Source organism: Cyprinus carpio, chromosome B6 (assembly GCF_018340385.1).
Source record: "Cyprinus carpio isolate SPL01 chromosome B6, ASM1834038v1, whole genome shotgun sequence".
Classification (NCBI taxonomy): domain Eukaryota; kingdom Metazoa; phylum Chordata; class Actinopteri; order Cypriniformes; family Cyprinidae; genus Cyprinus; species Cyprinus carpio.
Genome location: NC_056602.1, coordinates 23975106 through 23997298, shown reverse-complemented (window position 1 = coordinate 23997298; position 22193 = coordinate 23975106). Strand labels below are relative to the sequence as shown.

The 22193-nt window shown below is 34.6% G+C and overlaps 1 protein-coding gene across 3 annotated transcripts in view; it reads right to left on the bottom strand.

Annotated features, from left to right (window-relative positions):
* The window catches only part of cntn4 (contactin 4), a 128383-nt gene that overhangs the window by 87565 nt on the left and 18625 nt on the right, over positions 1–22193 (bottom strand). For all 3 annotated transcript variants that reach the window (XM_042726385.1, XM_042726384.1, XM_042726383.1), the window contains exons 2-3: positions 21666–21801; positions 4707–4836 (exon numbers count right to left, since the gene is read on the bottom strand). In XM_042726385.1, the coding sequence (XP_042582319.1) occupies positions 4707–4836; positions 21666–21720 (185 nt within the window). In that variant the 5' untranslated portion in view covers positions 21721–21801. The remainder of the gene's footprint in view (positions 1–4706; positions 4837–21665; positions 21802–22193) is intronic.

Genomic DNA, 22193 nt, shown 5'->3' with positions numbered 1-22193 from the left:
CCAGAAAATGTAACAACTTCATTTCAAAAGATCAATTATCAGCATACAAATGAGAATGCTGGTATATGACAGCATGTCAAGAAACTTTGTGTAACCGTTAAAAAACGGCCACTTCCCATCTGCTGCTGTAACTATGGCTACAGGCTCTCCTTTGATTGACAATTCTCCCTCAACTTCACGACGAGGTGATGCAAGGATACTCTATAGCATTCTCTAGTCTCCTTCATGTTTTAAGCTGAGGTTCTTGAAGTGAGGTAAAGAGGAGAAGTGAATTAGAATGAGAAGCTACGGAGAGAGAAGGTGGGAAGTCTGAAGTGTAAGGAGCAGCTGTCGTCTCAGATCAAGAGAACCAAGCAGTGTAATTTACAATAAGTTGTTAAACTTCAATTATACTGCCTCTCCAACCTTCTCCACGAGGAGTAGGTGTTACAAAGCGTCAGACCATGGAAGGTTAACAGGGCTGTTCAGTGATATACCATGATTTTTTAGCATTTTATTTTTGATATTTTAAGGAAAATCACATTGCCATGCATCACATGTGATGTCTCAAACAATATATAATACCAGTTAAAAGTTTAAACACAATTGACTCCAAACTAAAAAGCTTTTGATCTTGTGCTTAAATACTTCAAATTAGTTTTCTAGTCTGATATGAATTTTACACTACATACACTACCATTCAAAAGGTTAGGGTTGGTACATTTTTTTTCTTTTGAAAGATGTTTCTTATGCTCACCAAGGCTGTATTTATACAAAATAAAATACAATAAAATAGTACTATTGTTAAATATTACTATGATTTAAAATTTTGATTTTTCAGCAGAGATTACTCCAGTCTTCAATGTCACATGATCCTTCAGAAATCATTTGGTGATAAAGAAAAATGTATTATTATTATTATTACTATTATCAATGTTAAAACTGTTTCCACAAATTTGTTTCATGTTTGGGAATTCTTTGAGATTGGGATTTATTTGAGAAATAGATGTTTTGTAAGATTGTAATTTTTTTTAATTTGATTTAAATTTTGTATAAATGTATATATTTCTTTTACCTAAATAAAAACATATAACTTTATGACCCCAAACTTCTGAACTGTAGTGTATTCACTTATTCACAAAATGACACTTTAAATATTTTATTTATATCCTAAAATTAAAATGTGGAAGTTTTTTAAATTAGTTTTTTTTTTAATAGTAGTGTTATATAATTCAAGCTCACTACATATACACACATTTGCTACAATTAAACAAGTATTAATATAATATCAATTTCTAAAACCTAAAATTTGTCTAACAGTACATGCATACTATGACAAAACGGAAAATAGATAATTCCAATGGTTGAGTGGCAGTGATAAAATCTACTTTCTATGACTGACCTTTCTAAAAAATGAACTGTTTTTGTTACACAGCACAGTATTTGCAACTCAAATCAATATTTTATGTCCATTAATTTATAGGTAGTCATGCAATACACAAAATAATATACAGCGATCATCCTGTCAGGGTTTATTTTGTAATAATGACCAGCTGACAGCACATTATTCCTTACTTATCTAAGCCAAAAATATTATTCTATATTTTTATTTATGTTTATTATTATATGAGTGAATCAATCTGTCTGCACTAGGTTATACAAACAAACATATTTTTTTATTTTTATGGGCCAGATCAGGTAGAAAGGCTTGAAAGTGTAGTTTGACATAAAAATAATAGTACTGAGGTATGATTACATAGGATCACAACATCAAACTCCTCGCGGCAGTGACAGCTTTAACCAGACGCTCCATTTGCTGAGCACATGCTTTACGTGCTCATGCTCAAACAGACATTACGTAGCAGACTATACAACACCATCTGGCTCAGGACACAGGAGGCAGTTTGAGGATCTGTTGCACACTTTAAGTCTTTCTGCGTAACACATTCTTTACTAAAACCTTCTTCCAAGAAGGTAGACACACACCAGATGCCTTAGCTCAAAAGCTACAATCACAGCTTTGATTATCCTCTGGGCTTGTGCATGAGCTTAAAGGGTAGTTCAACTAAAAGCATAATTCTGCAATCAACCTCATGTCATTTCAAATGAGTATGACTTTGTGGAACACAAAAATACATTTGAAAGAATGTACTGACCAAATATTTGCATTTACTATGATTACAACAGCTTTCAATCTTCAAAAATGGCACAAAAACACTATAAGTGTTATAAGTATACGTCTTTTAAACTAAAAATAGGAAAGTATGTTTTTAGTTTACTTTTTATGTACTTCTCAGAAATGGGCTTTATGTACTTCTCAGAAATATACTTAAAATGATATTTAAGTATACTTGACTTATACTTACAAAAAGTCTAAATATATTTGAACTATACTTGTGCTCCTGGAATCCGTGTTTTCATTGTTATACAGTAGAGGGCGCTAGTACACATCTTCTGTACAGAATTTCCAAGAAAACACAAGTGAAGAAGAAAAAGAAACAACAGATACTAACACATGTAACAGGATCATCTGACATGAAACAGGATCAAAACTGTAACGTTATGGAATAAAATGTCGACCGATGAAGAGGTAATAATTATAGTCAAGCTTTGGGGTGTTGATCGACTCCATCTACATTTTGAATATCATTCAGAATCCAATTCGTATTCTTTTTTCAGCATTTTGTTCAAAATGTTATTTCTTTATTTTTTACGAAACTTAAGCACATTAAAGTGTTTAAAAAAAGAATGCATGAAGCTAGAATAATTTTTTTTGTTTACAAGCAGATACCCTGTTCTTTCTTTGGATGGTTTGTATGTTCAGATATTCATATAACAAAATATATACAAATTAAAACCTAAATAGGGACATAGCAGCATACTTAAAGTATGATGTAAAGTTCACTTAAAGAAAACTTATAAGTATACTTCCAGTATAAAACTACTAAACTAGTAGTTTACTGTGACTATACTTCAAAGTGTACAAAGTATTTAATTAGTAAACTGTCAGTATACCTAACGTTTACTTTTAGTATAATTGCAGTACAGACTACAAACATAGAGGTAAAATAGTTGACTTTAAAGTAAATAATACAATACAATAGCTATAAATGGAACAGAAAAAAAATCATTATTCACTGAAAATGTTCCCCTCCTGTGAGCAATTAACTAGAGAACTGCCACGATCAAGTTTTATGGTGCTTCTGCATAATTTTGGAAGTTTCATTTTGAAGATACATTATATTTGAATGAAAAAGCATGGCGAGTACAAAAATCTATCTGTTTCCACATAATAGTACTGTCATATAGGAAGGTCATATAGGTTTAGAAGGACATGGAGGCATTGGGGAGGGATGGGAGTAGTTCATGAGGTTGAACTTAATGCACTTTGAAAGTGATGGACACTAGAGCTGCCGAGAGAAGGACATTCATCAAAAGGCTCCATGATTCAAGCTTCCTGACAGGAAAGAGGAAGCTACTGATTAGCTTTTCCATTAAGCTTGATCAATTCTGGAACAGCACATATATCCATCTTTATGCAGCACATCTGAACAGTGTCAGGGGAACGCGTTAATTTGAAGCCATCAAACCAGACACTCCAATAACATACTTAAAAACATACTTAACTATTGAGAAATCATAGCATGTGAAGCGGAACGAAAACAAGGTCCGGTGGATATATTAATAAAAACTAAATATTTATAAAAATAGTATTTTCAGTCATTTGACAATATTTTTGAAGATATATCTCAATTATGTATTGCTTGAAAATGCTTAAAAACACCCTACCATTCAACGTTTTGGATTTTTTTTTTGTTTGTCTGTTTTGTTTGTTTTTTAAAGAAATTAAAACTTTTATTTATTAATGTATTCAACTGATCAAAAGTAAAAGTAAATATGTATTTACCAAAACAATTTAGACATTTCAAACAAGTGCTGTTCTTTTGAACTTTCTATTCATCAAAGAAAAAATATAATAAAAAAATGTAGCCTTGATGAGCATAAGAGACATCTTTTAAAAACTTATAAAAATCTTACCCACCACAAACTTGTGAATGGTAGTATATATCTCAATAATTCAACATGTTTAATGTAAGAACTAAAAATAAAAAGAATTTAACTGAAAGAGTCTGATTAAAAGTAATTTCCACTACATGAATCTGCAATCAGTTTCATTTATATCTTTCTTCACAACTTTCCTTTATATGCACCAATTTAATAATTACCAATTATTTTTTTTTTACTAAAACATTTGTAATCTATAAAAAAAAGTCCTATACAGGAATATTAAGCAAACCAATGGCATGAGTTTGGGGTGGGACTATCTTGAGCTACAGTATCTTGGCCAACCAATGGCAGATTTGAGCAGCACTCAGGAAACCTGTCTGAAAACACTCAGTATTTTTAAGAAAAAGTGTTTAATGTACAGCTATGATGGGCAGAACATCGTTCCAATGAGATTTCATTGTGGGCGGGGCTACCCAGTGGAATGCTGCAGAAATAGAAAGGACAAAAACTCTCACTGGTACAATGAAGAATTTTACCGCTTATCACGTCGCACCTGCTTAGGACACAGTGTAAAGCTACTGATGCCAATGTGCACTGGCACGAAAGAGCCTATGCATTTCTGGAATCGTAAAAAGGGACTGAGGTACAATTTACCGAAGCAGTGATGCAGATGACCAAACAGCAGTGTTTTTGCGGTGGCAAGTTGGCAGTCAACTCACCTGTAAAAAGGAGGAGGGTCACCTTGTGCCTCACAACTGAAAACCACCTCCCTGTTCTTCTCCATGGAGTCTACTGGAAACACAATGCTGCCTGGCTGCTTCGTGAACACGGGGCTCTGCAGCGTGTTGCCTACAGACAGACAGAGAGAGAGAGAGAAGGAGAGAAAGAGAGCCATCAGCACGCTCCACTTACAGACACCCAACCTGCTTGCAAAACAAGCTATTAGCTGGTGGCTCTGAGCAGGCCAGCACTGGTAAGGCATTAGAGAGTCAAACCACAAGCAGACAAAACATATCAATTAATTCAACTAACACCACGGCAACTGTAATGGAATCGCCGTTGATTGATATAGAACAAGGGTTTGAGGACACGCGTTCATCGCTTTCTATCACCCCTGTGGTCTGTTTTTAACCTTCACTATGGCAGCGCAGTTGTAACGGAAAACGCTCGGGCAATTAGACGTGCGGTAAACGCCTCTCAGTTGTGATTTGAGGCTCTTCGTGTGAAGTGACACAATGAGAGCGCTCATGCAACCTACTCAATTAAAGCTGCATTTTTTTTGGTTTTTGCGGCAGGGGGTGTCAGCACATTGTGGTCAGCACATCAAATAAATACGAGCAGCTTAAAAAATATTCAAAACATTATTTAAACAAGCAATAAATGGGGGAAAAGCAGCAGAAATCATAACCTTTTTCTTTGGGTTCTTTTCTGCGAAATACATTTAATTCCATTTACTGAAAAATGCTTTCTGGTTTGAGAGCTTGTATTGCTTGCAGGAGACAAAGTGAGAGATAAACTTTAAGCTTCTTTAAAGGATCCTGCAAAATGTTGGATTTTCTTTTTCCTGAGGTCTTTTTTAAAACATTTTTTCTTCTTAGGCAGCTTGGTTGCATAATGTTTTTGCCATAAGCCATGTAAATGTGCTTTGTGCCTAATATTCAAATAATATTCAAAATGTGTCAGCCCCCAAAAATCCAATACTTAATATATTACAAATATTTTTCAACATTTCTTCTGGATATGCAGAAATGAAAGGGCAAATTTGTTTTGTGAAACACATCAGTTTCACAAAACTGTTCCAAATTTTATTTTAAAAATAGGACATCAGCTCATTCCATATGAAAATCTGAAAAACAATTCAGATTGAAATGAAACAAAATAAAATTAAATAAACAACAGTACAAATTAAAATCCATTCAGCAGGCTGTCAGTTCCAACTTTTCTATCAAATACCTTTCTAAACATAACAGATTACAGATTAATTTGTGCGATACACTGTCAATGAATATTGATTTATTTCCTATATTTTAATTTCACTCTTAAATTGTTACAATACATTCCAAAAATATGACTAATTGACTTTGTTGTATTAAATCGTGATTTAAATAAAAGTCTGGAAATAAATAATTCATATCATTTAACAAACAAAAATAAATTCAATTTTGCTAATTGAAATCAAGCATAATTTGAGAATATATGTTAAATCTTAGGAAATCTGAAAATACGTATTAACATTTTTCTAGTGAAAAGCTTTGCAATGTGTTCAAATTTCAAAAAGATAACCAGCTCTCATGTTCTGTTTCATCTCAAAATTGCGTGTCAGTTGCTATTCACCATCCATTCTGCAAGAACTGGTGTGTCTTTCAGGGGTAAGTGGATACTTACATCACCGGCAAAGAGCGAATTCGGTACTAAGTGCCTTATTTTGCGACCTTCATTTTCACTTTGTTGGACTGGGTGTGTACTGTATGTGTGAGCAAGCTTTAACAGTTGTCTACACATTAACACAGTAGAATTTCATCTACAGTCAATAAAACTAAAAGATAAAAAGAGCAAGGTGAGTGTGTGTGTGGATGGCTGCCACCTGTACGGCTGCTCTCTAGGTCCCGGGTGCTTTAATTGGGCTTGTTTTGCTTCCCATCACGCAGACAGATACTTCATCGCGGCTCTAACTATCTCCACTAATTCTGCCTGTGACATGACAATGACAGCCCCTTATTTCAGTGTCAGAGACACCGCAGTGCATTCCCTCTGTACCTGGTGATAAACACCGCTCCACAAACACTGTTTGGATTTACAAAACCTGTTTGGCAAAATATGAGTAGGTTTGTAGGATATAAAATTCAACCTGATATCAAAATGTATTCTTTATTGCTGATTTTAATGTGCAAAATTAAAGATGTGTTGATCCAGGTTCAGCTCCACGTTTTCTGTCAGATCCCAACTATAATATCAAATAAAAAAGAATAAAAAGCCACTAAAATAATATAACAATGGAAATATAATAAAAACTAATATATTTGTTAAACATATATAATATGAATATACACTACCATTCAAACGTTTGATAGGATTTTTGAAAGAAGTCTCTAATGCTCAACAAGGAAGTATTTATTTGATCAAAAATAGAGTAAAACAGTAATATAGTGAAATATTATTACAATTTAAAATAGCTGTCCTCTATTTTTTATATATTTTTAAATTGAAATGTATTAATGTGATGGCAAAGCTGAATATTTAGCAGTCATTACTTCAGTCTTCAGTGTTACATGATCCTTCAAAAATCATCATAATATGCTGAATTGCTGCCTAAGAAAAATGTATTGGTACTATTAATGTTTTACTCCTAAAAATGTTTTTGGAAACTGTGATACATATTTTTTTGGAGTGTTCAATGAATAAAAAATAAATCAAAAGAACAGCATTTATTTGAAATAAAATGGTTTTGTAACACTAAATTTTCTTTACTGTCACTTTTGATCAATTTAATACATCCTTGCACAAAAAAATAAATAAATAAATAAATTAAAAAAAATTATTATAAAAAAATTACACACATACTATACATATTTTATTCAGTATTTTTTTTTTTTTTCATGGTAAGTGTTCAGAAAAAGCTGACCTATCAAGCCATTCAAACCAACAGAGTTTTAAGGCATCACAGACTTAATGTTTACACTCTTTGGACAAATCCAATAACTAGGACAAAAGAAAGTATTTATCAAAAACACTTTTCAGTCCATAAGAGATTTCTTCAGTCAGTATGTGCACAATTCCAGAGTGAGAACTCTAAAAATATTCTGTATGTTTGACACTGGAGTGTTACTGTATATTGTCATATGTTACTGTTGATGTTGGATGCAGAGGGGCCAATCACCTGTACAAACACAAACGGAATATATCCAGAGGACATATGACACAAGCCATGAGACATGTTTCACAAGCCTTGCATCAGGTCTTGCTCCATGACAACGTACAGCAATGAATAACAACACCACTAGTACTGACAAGACCCTTCTATGAGAACTTCCTAGCCATCTGAGGTTAACACAGGAAAGAGTAAACAAAGTTAACATTTAAATTAAACCAAGATCTTTAAAGTCAAATTAAACGATGGCACCAGCACAATTACTCAAGAACAGGTGCGTGCATCCTTTGGGATGAAGAGTGGGTTCAAAACTGCAAGAGTGCACCTCCTGTTTTTCAACCAGCATGTGTTGCGATCAACCGCATATCCCAGTCAATCAATTAACAACGCATGCTCATTAAAAGATCCCGGCAGTGTCAAGAAAGACAAATGAAACACGACAGGGATTAAACTTTAGTCTCACTCACATTTTTCCTCATTGAATTACATTAGCTCCTCGAAAACATCTCGGCTTGCTCTGACAAACATGCTATGAGCATTAGGAGAAAGTCAGAGCAAGCGGGAGAAGGTAGGAACTTCCATTCATTGCAATTTCCATGAATAAAACATTTATCGATATATGCATATGCAAGAGAAAATGTTGAGCAAGCGCAACCAACAACAAAATGAAGCAGGTGCCAGAAAGGCAAAAAAAAAAAAAAAAAAAAAAGGGAACGGTAGGAAAGAAAACAGGGCCAGCAGTGAATCGCTGACATCACCAATTAGCAAGGGCTTGCCTGCGCAGCCATCTAGGGATGCGTGCGTTTTCATGCAGCCATGAGAAGAATAATTGCGTCCCCAGAGATGGAGCAGGCGAGTCCACCTGGAGTGAAACAAGGGCTTCTGTTACTCAGAAACAGTCTTGGCTTTCATCAACAAAAAGTCAGCTCCCCTCTAATACTGTCATCAATGAACTGCAATGAAAGCTAATGAAAGCTTTAATGCAGTCACTTGCAGGAAGCCAAGTGGCCCGGTATTAAGACGTCATCCTGCGCGAGGTTATTTTTCACAAAGTCAGGAGGTACTTGAAATATCACAGGCGCTGGAGTGTCTCACTAAAAATTGATTACTTGGGGGTTCTGGTCTCCTTCAAAGACCAGATGAAGAGACTGAGGCTGAGGCTGCAGAAATGCAGACGTGGACACTGTATCACAGCCACAGCTGTACTCCGCTAGATGATCTTTTTGAGGAGTCCACAGGGCTGTGCTAAGAAGGGCACTGCCGCTGTTGGCCTGGCAACGGGACACAGGATAGCATAGACCAGATGCCGTTGACCACAGAAAGGTTATTGCATCTATTGAACAACCGAGGGTGCAAATAGCAGTGGAAAAAAGAGCAATAACATGACAAAAGGTTGCAAGTTTCTCTTATCTCATTTCCTCTCACCTCTTTTTTGGATGTTTACAGTGATTTAAGATAAAAGGGGGGAAATGGGAAAAACAGGCAGAATTGCAGAATTGAGTCATAACAATGGAATTTACTATATAATTCAGAATTTTTAAAGGAGATCTATTATGCACCTTTTTACAATATATAATATAAGTCTCAGGTGTCCCCAGAATGTGTCTGTGAAGTTTCAGCTCAAAATACAACACAGATAATTTCTTATATAATTTTGGAAATGCCTATTTAAAGTGGAAGCAGAAACACACTGTTTTCATGCATGTCTCTTTAAATGCAAATGAGCTTTTCCAGAATGGGGCTGTGCCTTTACAGCTCATATCTCAGATACTCTGCTAAAAAAAAAAAAAACATCTGTTTGGTTTGTTTTTCATTTCTTTCGCGCTAAAATCATGCGTTTTTAAACTGTATTAGTTTAAACTTCTAATATACTGTTTTCTGAGGGCACACATCTGAAGTCACATGGCATGTGAGTAGGATAATAAACTAAATTCTCTTTCTTGTCTTATTTCAAGTACACACAAGTTTATGTTAAAAACACATGAGTTACAAAAACAGTAGCAAAAATAAAAATTTGGTTAGCAAAAATGATTAAAAAAAATACTGAGTTGTATGTTTTCACGTTTTCTTGGTTGGTTGATGCACCGGATAACCGATTATAGCACTTAAGTCAGATTTTCAAGTTATTACAATGAAAAACTGAATTTGGGAAAAATATAATGGAATTTAGGAATAAATAAAAGATTTAATAGGGCCTTAATAATGTAATTTTTATTAAACTTTTAATAACTTCTTGTTAAATTGCACACATTTCATGATTTCAATTAATTAGACATGCTTTTCCCCTTTCTTATACTCAAAGCGCTAGAATAAAATTTAAATGTCAGCAACATTATCTAAGGTCACTGAATGAGGCAAATTAAATTAGATTTTACACACACACACACACACACACACACACACACACACACACACACACACACACACACACACACACACACAAAAACCTAACAAAAAGCTCCTCATTGTATCAGTTGCAGATTATCACTTTTTTACTGTGTAGTCATGACACTTCAGTGCGCATCTTATTTTCAGTCGGCTGCATACACCAATTAACACAGTCAATTTGCAGTGAAAAGGTGATTATAAATAGTTAAATGTGAAGGAAACAAGACCAGTTACAATCAGAATGCAAGTTGTGGACAGAAATAAGATCAATTGCAATTCAGGATGCAAATATTACTATGAAAGCATCACTGAACTACTGAAGTTTTTGTCTCTGTGAAGACAGTGGGAGATTTTCATACTTCAAATTTCAATAACTTTATAAATTTTAATACAAAGTTCACTAATATATATATATATATAAATAAAACACAAGTTAAAAATTGTTTGCAAAATAAAATTTGAATGGCAGTATATGTTCTATAAATATGGGTAGCCTACTTTGCATGAAATTCGGATGTACTACATCTTTACTGACATTCACAAATCCACTCCCTTGGCCTCATGGGAAAGTTAAGTACCCATGGAATGCACACTTCAGAAACTGGACATACATACAGTAGAAGGTCACCCGGTTACCTTTCGTCCATTGTTTTTTGAATACTATGAATTCGGACATACTACTCTTTTGGCATACTGTATTCGATTTCGGATGCAGAGAGTCACTTGTCGCCACCTACTGGTCTATAAGTGTAACCTGCAGAGAGAGTCTCTGACAAACTGTGTTTACATTATTTATTTTGTCTTCTCTGGCATTTGAGTTTTGAAAACTTAAAATTACTTAAAAATATAAAAAAATATTCTTTGGTTGTTGTTTGTTTTCATGCTATTGCCAAATATTCTTTTGGTTGTTTGTTTGTTTTTCAGCACATTTATTTATTAGTCTAATTGGCATTTGAGTTTTGAAGGTAAGATTGGAATATATGATATGAATATCTCATTGTCACTTAATAACATGGCAAACTCTGATACAATGCAAAGCAAGAGGGCACTGGGATTGGTTCACGCTCTTGCAAACGCTCCAATCATTGATCAAGCCCCTGCAAAGCAAAAGGGCAACATGTATTGAAGGCTTTCATAAATCTGCTCCTGAGAGTATTAGTTCCGCTGTGTGGCTAAATCATGGGCTGTCAATAATTCAGCTGAAATAATTCACTTCTCAAGTGCTTCTGACAGCCAAAATATATAACAAACTACGAATGATAATGAGCAAAATCAGTAGCGGCAGCTGCTAAGACTAGTTTGTGTTTGATTAATGAGGTATTAATTAATCTTAACACTGCGCTACTCTTTGTAATGATCAGATTAAAGGTTTCTAATTCTCAGCTATAGCTGCTTTTATTAATGACCGAAGACCGATATCCAGAGTCTCATGAGCAAGACCAATTATTTTTGATGATGCAAACGGACATTAAATAATGCAAAAATCTACAAAACACTAACAAAACTGTGCCAAAACAGCATGCTACCATGTTTGTACCATGTTCTTGGACAAAAAACACACAATACCATGGTATTCTTGGAGTGAGACTGGTATTAGATGGTAATAGGGTTATTATAGTTGACTTAGCTAGTTAACAAGACAATATTTCAATTAGTTTAACTTAAGGTACCAAAACAGTAAATGCAGTATGACACATTCTTTATAGTATTAACCTTTATTAGTAATATCATCACAATAACGAATGTCATCACAGTTTCGAATTCTGATGTTTATGTAATAGTTAGTCTTTTTTGTTATGGCCTTGATTGAGCTGAATGTAGAGCTGAAACTATTATTTTTTGATACTAAATGAACTAGGTTTCCAATGGCTAAATAGAAATAGTTTAACATATTAAATACATGATTAAATGCATATTTCTAAACTATTCATTTACTGAAGTCTGACATTCTATATTCACATGTCCATCACGCCGCCACTGAATGACAAGTGTCAGACATCTCAAGGATGTCAAACTTTAAGAGTGCTAGTATAATGCAGAATGCGACACTTTTATATTCAATTCATTGCAGTGTCTGCCACCATGACAACATACAGTACCTTTACCTTCATAATTATAACACATTCTGCGTATGGCGGTGACCTCATATGCAACGTCTCGAAATCAGGCTTGGCAAAGAGCCGGAATCTATCAGTTGTGCACCAAGTCAAAAACTCCAGTTAACTTTTCTTGCACTCTCTCGTCTGAGTGTGGATTTGAAGATTTAAGGCTTATTCATAAGGATGAAAGTAACTATGATGGTAAAAAAGGGATGTCTCAAGGTGAGAACATCAAACTGAGAGCACTTGTCTCTCGTATTGAAGACAAATGGCTACTTACTGTAGTTACTTCAACTTTACGACTTAAATACAATAGGTTTTATTGAAAACACAAGCATTGCTAGAGATTTCAGTGTGTCTTTTAAAGGAAAGCCATTAGAGCTTAAAAGCTTTAAACTTTTAAAATCCCATTCCAAATATACAAACTCCAATCCCTGTGACCAGGTGACCATGCACATGTACAGATCTCACCACAAGCCACAACATGAATAGAGAATAAATTACAACGAGCAGACAAGGCAAAACCTTCTTTGGAAAATCCAAAATCTATTGCATTAATTTTCGCACACCATAAGCCATGGGCAGAGCAGCTTTTCCATGCTCAGCTCTTATAGATATGGGCAGATAAGTCTGTTTAGAACCCAGACTTGAAGCCAATCGTGTGCTTGTTCTCCCTTGGGTTTGGAAAAAGCTAAACTTCGAGATACCATCTGCTCTTTTTATATCTGTAAATCCAACCGTGGCAGACGACACACGGCGTGCCCTGGTGAACTTTTGAGAAAACGTATTCCTCCATGCTCGATGAGGCCTCCAACACATCTGATCATGCATTTGCGGGAAGAAAGCGACAGAAAGCTATATAAATTGGTTCAAGGTCAGGGAACGATGGAAATGCTGCCCGTATTGTTCATGCTCTGCGGGAGCCATTAGAGTGAATGGGGTTCTGTGAGATGGGGCTAGTCCGGCGCCAAAGGGGAATATCCATCTTTGGGTTGATAAATGATAATGGAAAGAAAAAGATATAGATATGAGTACTTCAGCCACATGTGGATATGATCTATATTAAATATTGAGATGTGGAAAGAATGGAAATAATCATGGTGGATGCTTTATTCTGTTTTGAATAAATGCATATTGCTTTTCCAGCGAAGGTAACCATTCAGATTTCAGTCTGACTTTTTACTCTTCAGTAATCTTAAATGTAAAAGCCGAATTTTAAAACACAGAAAGGGATATTTAATAAACTGCTCTTGTCAACACAACAGTGGAAGGTGACCCGTGGCTTTCAAGATCCAACAAAATTGAAAAAGTACAATACACCTGAAGTCATAGAATAGATTTGTGTGAGGGAACTATAAATATATATATATATATATATATATATATATATATATATATAAATCATACAAAATATCAATATTAGGAACATAAAAATTTGAACATAACAAATGAAATGAAGTTTAGGTTGAAGCACTAAAATTACTACAACTAAATATAGAATTTGAAAAAATTAAAGGTAACAAAAATGTATAAAAATGACAAAAGAAAATAATTTAAATTAAAACAAAAACTGAAAATAAATTAATGCATGATATGGATAAATAATACTAAAATAAAAAAAAAATGAAAAGGAATAAAAATCATACATTTTACTACATGATATTTCACTATTTTTGGCTTAAAGAAATTAAAGTGAAGCCAATATTTTGGACTTTTAAGATCACTATTTGTACTATACTGTCATTGTAATTAAATTATTGAGAATATAATGAGAATCACCACTGGAAATTATAAAAATTACACAAAATTAATAAAAAATAAAATGTTTGGACATTATGGCGAATTTTACTGGAAAATGTAATTGCCTTGAAAATAATGCCACAAATAATGAAAAAAATTGCAAAATTTGACTTCTTTTTTTCAAGATTTGAACTTACTTTTTTCTGCAAAAATGTTAGACCTGTTCTTACTGTAAGTACGTTTTTTTCCAGTGCTGTCCCTTCTTTTCTTCACAAAGTTATCTTGGTCTGCTTCTCTAGTTGTGGTGCAGTACATAGCTCTCCTTTCAATGTGTGTTTCTAAGACTGGCATACCAGAAAGAACAAACATCATATCTTCCAACTGGATGACAAAGTGCTCTTTTGGACCTCTTTTTCATTTACAACCCCTTCCTCTCCTCGGTTGGGATATAATTTCGAAGTTCCAGGTCTCTGCCTGTGAGCAACACTTGCCCGAGGCAAAGTCTATTGGCCTTCCCATGAGACACAGAAACTTGTCTGGAGAAAGTGGCTCTCTGATCTGCATGAAAGCAGCATCCCCCAGCCAGAGGCTCAAAGAAACAGCAACAAATACGTAAAGCAAATCAGCAAGCAAAACCACACAGATCCCACATTCCAATCTCTCACAACAGGCAGCTGTGTAAACCTGCCCTCACAATATGACAAAGAGGCACAATAAGAAATCACAGGAAATATAAAGACATGAGCTGGGATTTTTGGATGAGTGACAAGCATATTTTGACTACAGAGGAGCTTGGCAGAGGAATCTGTTTGATGACTTCAATTTGTTTCAGGGGTGACAAGGGATTTGCATGGGGCCAAATGTTGGGATTGATTTGCATAGAATTCTCATGCCACAGTGACACCTTTGATTTTGTTCACCCTCACATTATCCCTCTCTCGCTCTTTCTCTGTCTAGTCATCTGGTGGGTAGACAGACCATATGTTTATCATATACACAGCACACTCCCAAAGTACAAAATGAAGCAAATAATGAAAAATAACATGAAACTGAGTTGTTTAGTTAAAAAAGGAAACACTTCAAGTTCAAAACAAATAAAAAATAATAAAGTAATTAGAAGGTACTTTGAGGATTTTTAAGGAATCAAAAAAAATAAAACACACACACACACACACACACACACAAAAGTACATAGAAGCTATTTAAGGAAGACAAAGAGACATTCAAAAGTTTGGCTGCATTTATTAAAAATACAGAAAAACAGGTAATATTGTAAAATATTATTTCAATTATAAAATAACAGTTTTTTTTAGTATTCTTTGAATAAAAAGTTCAAAAGAACAGCATTTATTCAAAATATATTCTATACAATATCATTTTTCATCAATTTAACACATCCTTGTTGAATAAAAGTATTAATCTCTTTAAAAATAAAAAATAAAAAAAACATAAATAAATGACCAAACAAACATAACCCAGACACAATGAATCAGTGAATCAAATCATTTTCAACAAATTTATTTATATATACTGCCTGAATGAATTCAGTAAACTGACTTACCAATTCCACATAATAGACACTAGAATAGAGTATGTTTGTAAAATGTTTGTCTTGATACCCCACAAGAAAAAGCATCTTGAAAAAAACAAACAAAAAAACAATATCTTGAAAACAACTTTTTTTAAATTAGTAGCATTGTTACGCTATATACTGCTACATCATAACTCCCCTACACTAGTAGTGACTAAAGCAATCAATTACATGAAAGCAAACCAGACTTCTAACCAACCAATGGGCTTGGTTTTAGACCCACTTGAAAAAGCTACAGCACCTCAAATTACTCTCACATCAAATAGACATGGGATTTATTTTTTCTCGCGTAACTCTCAGTGTCTATCTTTGCAGATCAATAAAGCTTATACCATGTGGACTCAACCCACTAATCTGGGCACAGACAATCAAACCCCTGATGCATAAAAACCTGAAGTGTCACAAGAACAAATTACTGATGTTAGTACAGTGGTTACTCATAGTTTCATCATTCCATGTGAACTAAATTTATATTCAAAACATGCAAAACAACTTAAATCCAAAATAATTATTCCATTCAAAAGGACAACATTTATTTAAAAAATATATTTTTGCAATATTATAAATGTGCTTAATGTCATTTTTGATCAATTTGATGCATGTTTGTTGAATAAATATATACATTTCTTAAAAAAAAAAAAAAAAAAATTCTTACTGACCACAAAACAAAACATTACATGATAAAAATATTACATTTTTCAGAGTAAACTTTATGCATGCAGGTCACACTGTTGCCTGTCCTGCCCCTTGTCTGATATGGGCCACATTTAAAAGGTCATGTCCACAACCTCACAAAAAACATCAGATCTGAGCAGAAAATAAGAATTCTGGTCTGTAATATGCTATATAATAAGAGTGCCTTTGTCTATGATACTAATGAGGATAAGCTACAAATCCTCACCACACACGAAAACCAAACATGTATTCCACCTGGTATAGAGTCAGGTAGAGCACACACGCACACAGATACACGCACGCAAACCAATTAAGATTCATATTACCAATTCATATTCACAAGCACAGAGGCGTGTGGAATATCTGGTGTGAAATGTGATAACATACGATACACAGCTCAATGACTTCACTATTTCTTGCTAGTAGAAAGACAAACACTCGGGATATATGCACGCTCTACATCCGCACACGAACAGCTTTGAAGAAAAAGATCACACAATGTGATTGCATAGTTTTTCAATATAGAGAGTCATGGAGGCGAGTCATTTGGTGTTCTATTAGCATTTGTATGCACCATGCCAGCGGTAGGTCGGGCAGACAGTGCTTCTTAGAACATAACACCTCACAGAAAGCAAAAATTGTTTTGTGAAAATGCTGTTTACAGAATCCCCACTGGGCCTCGCCTTTACAAGCCATGAATAACTTGGTCACCAAATGATGGGTTTCTGGGTCCCGCTGTCTGCCTTTTCACCTGTGAGTGGTCTATATAAACCAGACATACAAAATAAAAGCACAGGAACAAAGACTGTGTTTGAGCCGATTGCTGTATCAGAACGATCTAACCCCCAAATTAACCAGAAAAGATGAGCCCCACAGTCAATTAACAGAGTATACTGGTATATTTTAAATCCACATGTGTGAATGACATTTTAGAGATGCAGAGGTTAGGTTTTCAACCTTTACAACTTTAAGTTTCAGAAGAATTAATCTTTTATAACACACTTTTAGCATCAAATTTAGCACTTAATGTCACCAGTTCCTTTCTATTTTTATAGTATTAAAAGTGACATTGACCAAAAAAAAAAAAAAAAAGAAAAAAAAATACAGCAATGCAATAAAATAAAAATTTTTGGTGTGATAAACATTTTAAAATTCTAAACCACCCTTTTCCACTAAAGAACCTTTTGTGGAAAAGGAAGTTTTAATGGATGTTAAAGGTTCTTCATGGAACCACAGATGGCAATAAAGAACCTTTATTTTTTAATAGAGAACTTTGGTGGGGAAAGTCATACATGTCCAGAATGAATAAAATTTTTAGTTCTAAGTATTTTTTTTTTTTTTTCAGAAATGAAATATCAAATGGCTCAGATGTTTTTTGGAATTAGGAATTGCATCCTTATTGTTTGCAAAAATCTTTCTTCCTATTATCAGCTGATGGCAAAGAGCACTTCACTCTCTGGAAGAAATTTGTAATCAAAGACGAAAATGTGGGCAAATTAAAAAGCTCAGCTGCAAAGGGAAAATGTCAAGTGTTTTTTTTTTTTTTTTTTTGTAAGGCTCAAGTATTGAACTTCCACACGCATGCTTCATATAAACCATTGACAGCAAGAAACAAACATCTCAGGCCTTTTAAGTTCAACTCACCTGCTCAAATGTAAAACCAAATCACGATTTAGCTACATTCACCTACGCCTTCTGCAATTTCCTTTCATTGCATCATTTTTTGTTTTGATTTACCTCAGTGGAATGCTACAATGTCACTTTGTGTCTTTTCAGATGGTGTCTCAGATGGATAAATCAAATGGCACAGAATAGGGGAATTAAGGTTGTGGGGGGGGGGATTAAAATGTGTCAAACTCTGCTGGTTTTGCTACTGTTGTGTGTGTGTGTGTGTGTGTGTGTGTGTGTGTGTGCGAGTGCATGTGCATGTGTATATATATTTATATACATTATATAAAGTTTTCTGTGAGCATACTGTACTGTATCTGTGAGAAGTGATAAATAAAATGTAAGAGTGGCAAAAAGAAAAGCAATTTGGGAATACAGAGTAGGATGCGACTCATTTTATGTTAATTTTACTACGTTGAGTATTTAGTTTTTAAATGAAGTGTTGCATCATGTGAACATGTTTTTGCCAAACTTCTCATTTATGAATCAGATTTTTTTCCCCCAATGAGATAAACAGGTTAATTCACTTGATTATCAAAAAAAGGCTTTACTGCGTGGTTGTTTAACACACAGCTACATTTTCATTGTATTTCCAGAAAAAAAAAAAATACATTAGACATACCAATACCCTTATATTAAAATGACCATTATCTGGAGAAATTGACAGTTCACCCAAAAATGAAAATTCTGTCAATATTTACCTGTATGACTTTTTTTTCCTCTTCAGAAAAAAGAAGATATACTTTAAATAATGTTCTGCACAACATTGGACCCAATTGACTCATTGTATGCAAAAAAAAAAAAAAAAACCTCATACAAGTTTGGAATGACTCAGGGTGAGTTAATAAAATATAATATGTTTTGCCCAACATTGGACAACATTGACTTTGTCATTGTTTTTACAGAAAAGAAAGTCATACAGGTTTGGAAAGACATGAGGATGAGTAAATAATGACCAAATTTTTATTTTTGGGCCATATCTGCTGCCTGAAAGGGAAATCATGTTGCTTGAAGTGTTCCTTGAATCATGACAGCATGTTGAAGAAACCCAAATCTAAAATAATGAGCCTGGCCCTGAGTCAATGAGAACAAGAGAAACAGACAGGGAATTAGAATGCAGCGTGTGTTTGGTTGAAGTGTGTGTGATGCTAAGGTAATCACATGCTAACTGGGTGGGCGATCAGGGTGGAGTGACGTGTGTATGCGTGTGTGTGTGTGTGTGTGTGTACTAGACAGCTCACCCCTGTCACTACGCACTGCTGTGAGAGAACAAAGGAAGATGCCTAGCAGGGGATGGAGATCATTGCGGTCCCCTCTCAGCATTCTGAGCAGTCGCCCTGCCAAGCCTCATCTTTTCAGGGACAAACCTTCCTCGTCTCTGCTGTTCGGCAGGTTGCACGACCTTTCCTGTCAGTTCGGCATTAAAAGGGAATACAACACTACAAAAACCAGTGCCACCCACCACTAACTGAAAATACAAGGCATGAACAAAGATCCCTCAGTGCAAGAAAGTCAAGTACCACCAAACACAGTGTCTTTTCTGATCCAAGCATGTGTTGGGAGATAATGTAACTGAACAGATGAAAGGAATAGTTCACCCATAACTGAAGATTCTGTCACTATTTACTCAACCTCATGTCATTCACATTCATTGTAATTGCATGGAAAAGAGCGGCCAGAGTGGAAGAAAAGAAGTCTCAGATGAGGTGAGTGAATTTCCCTTTGAAAAGGAACTTCAGTCTTCAAATACACATTTTGACAACATTAAAAGTGAAGTTCAGAGAACTTTCTTGGAATTTATTCTGCTCCTTTCAGCAGCTGAAAAGTTGCAACCGCATCTTCCATGCTGTCATGTGTTAGTATATACACTACAGATTCAAAAGACACACCTACTCACTCCTTTCCTCATTTAGAATAATATGTGAATCAGATCATAACTATTTTAAATTTGAGCTTCTTCAAAATCACCACTCCTTAAAGACATTCTCTCAACCAACTTAATGAGGATCCTCAGATGCTGGGCACTTGCTGGCTGCTTTTCCTCAAAAAAAAAAAAAAAAAAATTACAAAAACTCATCTGTATCACCAAAACTAAAGGTAAAGAAAATGCTCAAATATACATTAGTGATAATTTATGGCATCTGTGGATCTTTCTCTTTTATTCCTTAAATGTAAACTACAGTAGATAATTAAGAGGATGTCATCTCACTAGTTGATTACATACTTAAAAGAAGGTAAAAAGTGCTAATTTCACACAGACAGTGTTAAGTATAAGAAATGGGACCGCTTCTCCGAATCAGATTATGATTGATGTAAAAGAGCCCTCAGGTAAAAAAAATAAAGTATTAATAGAGATAATAGCCATCTTAATTGTTCCTTAATGAAATATGAAATTCAAGATACGGGTTTGAATACATGCGTATCGCCATTTCCTCTCTTTGTACATTAATTAACAACAAAGACTTTATAGATAGATGAGGGGGTGAGTTTTATTTCCTTACGGCCCTAATTTTCTCTTTTAAGACACTGTGAGTGGGAAGGATCATTGACTTCAATGGCGTTGCACGGTTTGAACTTTATAGGTTTGTAACTAGTTTGTGTTGACTAAAAAGTCAATGGGGAACAATTTCCCTAGTATTTCCCTCAAATCATCCACCTCACAAAACACAAGGGTTAATCTCGTTAAAGTAAGCAATGAAAGCATTTGTCAGTGATATGAGAATGAGATGAAAATACACTTCATTGTTTTGAATTCAAATCTTACAAGATACTGTTGATGATGATGGTTATACTGTACATATGGATATATTAAATATATACAAAATATAAACATTACATCTTACATTGCAAAGAAAATGAAGCAAATGCACAGGTTAACTTGAACCAAATTACACACCAATTAAATTAAATTAAATTAAATACATGCTTAAGTATTTTTAAAGGACATTTTCATTAAAATACAAAAAAAAAATGCATTGTAAAGCACATGAAACCCTATCAATCAATCAATCTGTCAGTCGATTAATCAAATCAGCCTTAATGTAACACCGATAAAACAAGAGCTCAATATCACACTTCTTTAGCTCTGTTTTTCTCAAAGTAACACTATGTAATTGGCTTTCTGTAACAAGTCGTTTTCAATTGTGCAGCACAGAGCACCTCTGGGTCAGTAGCATCCCCCAGAATTTAATTTCATACTGCTATAAATTATATCAGTCTGACAAAGAATAAAGATTTGGATTTCTCCCTCTTCTTGATTAAATCTCACATTCTTAGCTATCAGTACATTCAAATTAATATTTTTCATCTTAGTATCCTATCTTGCAAGCCGATCATCTAATTTATATTCAAAACTATCAAGCAAACAGCCGACAGCCCTTCCTCTCGATCTGTCCATTGCATCCTGTTATTTACTTTAACAATTGCTCTCCTGTTAACTGAACTACACGGTCCTTTTCTTTGCAACTTGGACTTTTCTTTCTCATTTTTAATGATTAGGCGCTAATATAAATTGCATCCGAGTTGGTTGCAATCTCCGTGACGTCTTTTCAGACAGTGCCCTGGCCTATATACATAGGAATACGGAACCAGACTTCACAAAGAGGAGCTGCCATGCACGCATCAGAAGTTCTTAATAAGATACTTTTACCTGCAAGGCACCCCAGGAATGACTGCAGAACCAGCAGTTTCCATAGCAACTTCATCTTCACTTTGGTACGGTCAAAGTCAACTCACATCCAATCACGAAGGTATGGAGGCCTCTCTGTGGTTTCTCGTTCTTCACTCTGCAAGGAACACAAAAAATAGGTGCTTAGTTTGATTCAAAGATCCTCCACTCTGGTAAAGTTCTAGTAATAGGTGATCGAGTACAAATGCAGAGTGCTGCCATAATGTCTCAGTATTTCAATTCTGATTCAGTTCTTTCTGGCACCTGAAAAACATGTTGAGTTTGCTTTTCATTATAAAATTCTGTTCACCACCTACGCTGTAAAAATTATTTTTTGATTATTGGAGTACATTTACAAGAAGGTACTTTTTCAGTTTTTCTACTTCAGAATTTCAGGCTTAAGTCAGTGCATTATTTGCGGTTTCTTTGTAATTGTGAAATTTACTAGCAAAGTTTTTTTTGCATTTAGTGCATGTAACTTCTGTAATGTGACATACTGCCAACTGAAGC